The 5,913-nt window shown below is 42.5% G+C and overlaps 1 protein-coding gene across 2 annotated transcripts; it reads left to right on the top strand.

The window, feature by feature from the left end:
* The first annotated feature begins 238 nt into the window (after nucleotides 1-238).
* On the top strand, nucleotides 239-3,392 carry LOC139582455 (uncharacterized). 2 transcript variants are annotated; one of them, XM_071412475.1, is made up of 8 exons: nucleotides 239-406; nucleotides 494-670; nucleotides 761-822; nucleotides 905-991; nucleotides 1,079-1,120; nucleotides 1,189-2,130; nucleotides 2,412-2,523; nucleotides 2,618-3,392. In XM_071412475.1, exons 1-6 carry the CDS (start codon nucleotides 343-345, stop codon nucleotides 1,414-1,416), a joined length of 660 nt encoding a protein of 219 aa, XP_071268576.1. In that variant the 5' UTR covers nucleotides 239-342; the 3' UTR covers nucleotides 1,417-2,130; nucleotides 2,412-2,523; nucleotides 2,618-3,392. The 2 variants fall into 2 exon arrangements, with proteins under 2 accessions (XP_071268576.1, XP_071268577.1); XM_071412476.1 differs by having other exon boundaries at nucleotides 1,079-2,130.
* The last annotated feature ends 2,521 nt before the right edge of the window (nucleotides 3,393-5,913 follow it).

Consider the following 5,913-nt stretch of genomic DNA (forward strand, 5'->3'; position numbering starts at 1 on the left):
CAAAGAGAAAAAGCGTGGCAAAGTATTGCAGACCGCCTGAATGCGTAAGTAGTGCACAATTACACACTCACCGCTCCGCTGAAACATCACAATTACAATTCAAATATTTAATTCACATCTCCAAAAATGCAGTTGTACTGTAATTATGAAACGGTTAAATGTTTAATTGAAATGCACTGCAGATATGAGTGAAATTGTGTAAAGTAACTCCATCACACGGTATAAAGGTATGATACATTTTTTGATATTTTTACTGAAAACAAGACAAAAATACCAAGTAATTTTTTGCAGTGTGACTCCATTAAATGTGTGTGTGTGTGTGTGTGTGTGTGTAGATTAAACATGAACGGGCCAAAACGGACATGGCAGCAGGTCAAAATCAAATACAAGAACATTCTGCAGAATGGTATGGTCCCTGACTAATATTTAACAAAGCACAAGCATATATTGTACCCAGAAGGTGCCTGCTCACACATTGTCTGTACTGTTTTAGCAGTGAAAAAGAATACCCACAGACAAGGCACGGGTGGTGGGTCACCAAAGGCTGACCTTACCCCAGCAGAGGACATGGCCTTGGAGCTAAATAAAGGCAGGCCCGTCTTAGAGGGGATCCCTGGGGGGAAAGAGACGAGCATAGGTTCCTCCCAAGATGCCACCCGCTTCATTCAAGGTATGTCCTTCCATCTCTACATGGGATACAACCACATTCATATTGAATCAATTTGGACTGTCTGACTTTGGTTTACCTATTGCCTTGCAGTGTCTGGCAGCACTGTGTTCCTGTTAGAGCCACCAGCACAAGCACCAGACGATGCTGATCCAGTGAGTACTCCATCAAAGGCATACTGTAGGCCTGGCATGTCTTGTCTACTAGCTTCAATATGAATCCGATTAAATGTGATAGGGTGAAGGCCCCAGTGCAGCAGCAACAGCACATGATGGAGACGATGATGAGGAGGAGACCATCTCTCTGGATTCCAGAAGGCATGAGGTATCATGTTAAGACTGTGAAAGTACTATTTACTCTACAATGGTGAGGAGTCCTCATCAAAATCAAAAAATCTAATTTCTTTTACAGGACCCAGATGCTATACAGTGGGAAAACCAGCCTGGCAACATAGTGCGTATTAATAAAAGGACACCACATCCTGCCAAATTCCAGCTGCGCTAATTGTATTGTGTTCACAGAGCTCACAAGCTATCAGAAAGTTGTATGGCAACCACCTCCGGCGCCAAATAGAACTGGCAGACATAGACATTCAGTACAAGAAGAAAAAGATGGAAAATCTTGCACTGGAGTCCGAAATAAAAAAGAGGACAATTAGGAAACTGGACGTTGAAATAAAAAAACTTGAGAGGGAGGTGAGATATGCCTTCAATGTACACTGTATGCTAACTGTAACACAAATGTATTAATCATTATTTTTCTTTCCTCCCCCAGCTCCAAGAAGATGACACAGCTCAAAATAAAAATTAGGTATATTCTCGTAAAGTCAAGTGAGCCATGACATATGAGCTCTTATTGTGAGCACACAGGACGGTGGCATCTTTCTAAGGTTTTTTTTATTTTCCCAGCAATCAGTACAACCAAGTCATCGTTATAAGGCATCGCCCTCTTTTGCCCACCCCCCCAGCACCAGGTGTGGCCACTAGCCTATATGAAGGCCCAAAATTGTGTGTTCCTTTCTGCTCTGACAATGGCATGCCCATTCGTGCGAGATGTGGTGGATGAAGAAGCACTTGTGCTGAGGAGAGCCTTCAGGCGAGAAAGGGTCTTCAGGGACCGGTTGGACCCACTGGCCTTCCCTGATGACCATCTATATGAAAGATACAGGTTTTCTGCAGATGGCATCAGGTATCTATGCAGACTACTGGGTCCCAGGATTAAGCACCGCACTGCACGGAGCCATGCACTGAGTGTGGAGCAAATGGTTTGTGTGGCCTTGCGCTTTTTTGCTAGTGGAGCCTTCCTGTACTCAGTGGGGGATGCAGAACAGCTGAACAAGGCCACAATTTGCCGCACAATAAGGAGTGTGTGTCTGGCTATCAAAGCATTAGCAGATGTCTTCATCTCCTTTCCTGGCCACAGAAGACTCTGTGACATCAAAGAGGAGTTCTATAGGATTGCAGGTAAGAGGATCTACAAATTACAGGACAACTGTTAACACATAGTAGGATACTCATTACTTTGTGTGACAGGTTTCCCCAATGTCATTGGTGCAGTGGACTGCACACACATAAGGATAAAAGCCCCCTCAGGTGCCCATGAGGCCGATTTTGTGAATAGGAAATCCTTTCACAGCATTAATGTTCAGGTGAACATAACTTTTTGATATTGTCCATTGACGAACACTCTGCATTGCCAGTGATGTGCATTGATTGGTGTAATATTCCTCATCTTATGATTTCAGATGGTCTGCAATGCTGACTGTGTGATCAGCAATGTTGTGGCAAAATGGCCTGGCTCAGTCCATGACTCCAGAATCTTTCGGGCCTCTGAAATCTATCAGTGCCTATCACAAGGTAAGCCACACAACCCCTATTTATAACCATCATGGCTGTGTCAAGAATATCACTGTGTTTATGAGGTAGTAATGATGAGATTTTGTGTTGACAGGTGAATTCTCTGGTGTGTTGCTGGGAGACAGGGGGTATGGCTGCCAGCCTTTTCTCCTGACACCTTTCACAGACCCCCAGGAAGCACAGCAGGCCTACAACCATGCCCATGCCAGGACCAGGGCCAGAGTTGAAATGACCTTTGGCCTCCTGAAGGCACGCTTTCACTGCCTTCACAAATTAAGGGTCAGCCCTGTTAGGGCATGTGATATTACTGTGGCTTGTGCTGTTCTCCACAATGTGGCCTGCCTGAGGAAGGAGAGGGCCCCCAGAGTGCCACCAGCCATGGACTGGGACAATCCGGCAATCTTCCCTGATGACGACAGTGGTCGGCTGCTGAGGGACCAATATGTGTTGAATTATTTTAGTTAGTATGTGTGCTTTCAATTTTGGTTAAATATGTCCTGCGGTGGCAGAGGAATTTGGGTTTTTTTGGGTTCGTTTTTTGACGAATTTGGCCTCTTATGATGTTTGTGCGGTATACTGTGTGTAATACAAGGCTGCAGGGAGGCTACTGCATCCATTCATTTGTCTGTTCAGTTGATGTGTATGGATTTGTCCTGCATTTATTTTAGTGTGCAGACATGCAGGGTGTGTTATATACAGACCTTTGAATGTGTATGTATCATTTTGTATAATATGCTTGGATTCTGTGCTTTCCATCTTGTAGAGTCACTGTGACTTCAGTTTCGAAAGGAGCTGATGGTTTACCTGCTTTGTTTTGTCCTTATTCAATAAAGGAACATAATGTTACACATTGTGTTTTTATATTCATATGGAATGTGTATTTGTTTATATGACAGAGTACTAGGGCCACACTGAAGAAAAAGGATAAAGTCATAAATTTATGAGGCTGGTTCTTTCTGCAGAAAAGCTACATATTGTTTTTACAGTTTTGATACTTATGACAATGTGATACTTAATATTCTGGCACATCAGCATGTCTTTGTTTATGAAACCATACTGAAGTACAATTTCACGAAATGCCCCACATCTGTCATTTTAACAACTGTCCTCCTTTAAAACAACTGGTTACAATATTATGACTTGTGTTTTTTTCCCCTCTGTGGCCCTAATATTCTATCATTTTATATATAGCCTTATAGTCTATGGGAAACTGTAAATTATCTAATGATAGCAACATCATCTAAAAATCATTTTTTATCCAAAATCATTGAAATTAATGATCACAAACGTTTAAATAATAACAGTGGGTCTAGTTATATGTGATAACAATGTATAGTGAGCAGTGAAATAACTATTGGTTTCCATTTGTGGTGACTGCTGACTGACATTAGGGATGAGATTAAATAGATCCTGGAATTTAGCCTGGTCTGGAGCAGGCTAGCTCCACAGAATAAATCTCCATGGTAATTTATACCATAACATATCCTCCTGCCCCCTATCCATCTTTAGTGCAACCGGATTACGGATCAATTGAGCCAGGATCACCAAGATATCCTGGCTTAATCCCTTATCCTAGTTTTGTGCAACAGGCCCCAGGTGTAGACTAACAGTGAAATGCTTGGTAAACAACAGGTGTAGACTAACAGTGAAATGCTTGGTAAACAACAGGTGTAGACTAACAGTGAAATGCTTGGTAAACAACAGGTGTAGACTAACAGTGAAATGCTTACTTACCCTTCCCAACAATGTAGAGAGAAAGAAAATAGAAACGTAAAACGATAACATGGCTACATACAGGGGTACCAGGTAATAACTTGGCTAGATACAGGAAGTACCATGTAATAACATGGCTATATACAGGGGTACCAGGTAATAACTTGGCTATAAACAAGGGGTACCGGGTAATAACATGGCTACATACAGGGGTACCGGGTAATAATATGGCTACATACAGGAAGTACCAGGTAATAACATGGCTATAAACAAGGGGTACCGGGTAATAACATGGCTACATACAGGAAGTACCATGTAATAACTTGGCTATAAACAAGGGGTACCATGTAATAACATGGCTATATACAGGGGTACCAGGTAATAACTTGGCTACATACAGGAAGTACCATGTAAGAACTTGGCTATAAACAAGGGGTACTAGGTAATAACATGGCTACATACAGGAAGTACCAGGTAATAACTTGGCTTCAGACAAGGGGTACCAGTACTGAGTGGATGTGCTGGGGTACAAGGTAGTTGAGGTAGATATGTACATATAATAACTAGGCTATATACACAGGGTACCAGTACTGAGTGGATGTGCTGGGGTACGAGGTAGTTGAGGTAGATATGTACATATAATAACTAGGCTATATACACAGGGTACCAGTACTGAGTGGATGTGCTGGGGTATGAGGTAGTTGAGGTAGATATGTACATACAGTGGGGCAAAAAAGTATTTAGTCAGCCACCAATTGTGCAAGTTCTCCCACTTAAAAAGATGAGAGAGGCCTGTAATTTTCATCATAGGTACACTTCAACTATGACAGACAAAATGAGGGAAAAAAAATCCAGAAAATCACATTGTAGGATTTTTTATGAATTTATTTGCAAATTATGGTGGAAAATAAGTATTTGGTCAATAACAAAAGTTTATCTCAATACTTTGTTATATACCCTTTGTTGGCAATGACAGAGGTCAAACGTTTTCTGTAAGTCTTCACAAGGTTTTCACACACTGTTGCTGGTATTTTGGCCCATTCCTCCATGCAGATCTCCTCTAGAGCAGTGATGTTTTGGGGCTGTTGCTGGGCAACACGGACTTTCAACTCCCTCCAAAGATTTTCTATGGGGTTGAGATTTGGAGACTGGCTAGGCCACTCCAGGACCTTGAAATGCTTCTTACGAAGCCACTCCTTCGTTGCCCGGGCGGTGTGTTTGGGATCATTGTCATGCTGAAAGACCCAGCCACGTTTCATCTTCAATGCCCTTGCTGATGGAAGGAGGTTTTCACTCAAAATCTCACGATACATGGCCCCATTCATTCTTTCCTTTACACGGATCAGTCGTCCTGGTCCCTTTGCAGAAAAACAGCCCCAAAGCATGATGTTTCCACCCCCATGCTTCACAGTAGGTATGGTGTTCTTTGGATGCAACTCAGCATTCTTTGTCCTCCAAACACGACGAGTTGAGTTTTTACCAAAAAGTTATATTTTGGTTTCATCTGACCATATGACATTCTCCCAATCTTCTTCTGGATCATCCAAATGCTCTCTAGCAAACTTCAGATGGGCCTGGACATGTACTGGCTTAAGCAGGGGGACACGTCTGGCACTGCAGGATTTGAGTCCCTGGCAGCGTAGTGTGTTACTGATGGTAGGCTTTGTTACTTTGGTC

The sequence above is a fragment of the Salvelinus alpinus genome, chromosome 8 (assembly GCF_045679555.1).
Source record: "Salvelinus alpinus chromosome 8, SLU_Salpinus.1, whole genome shotgun sequence".
Taxonomy (NCBI): domain Eukaryota; kingdom Metazoa; phylum Chordata; class Actinopteri; order Salmoniformes; family Salmonidae; genus Salvelinus; species Salvelinus alpinus.

Bases quoted from the DNA above. Each gene is read 5' to 3' on its own strand.
- LOC139582455 (XM_071412475.1), top strand. From the start codon at position 343: ATGAACGGGCCAAAACGGACATGGCAGCAGGTCAAAATCAAATACAAG. The intron at 407-493 runs GTATGGTCCCTG...GTACTGTTTTAG, and splicing joins CAAGAACATTCTGCAGAATG to CAGTGAAAAAGAATACCCAC. The intron at 823-904 runs GTGAGTACTCCA...TAAATGTGATAG, and splicing joins CACCAGACGATGCTGATCCA to GGTGAAGGCCCCAGTGCAGC.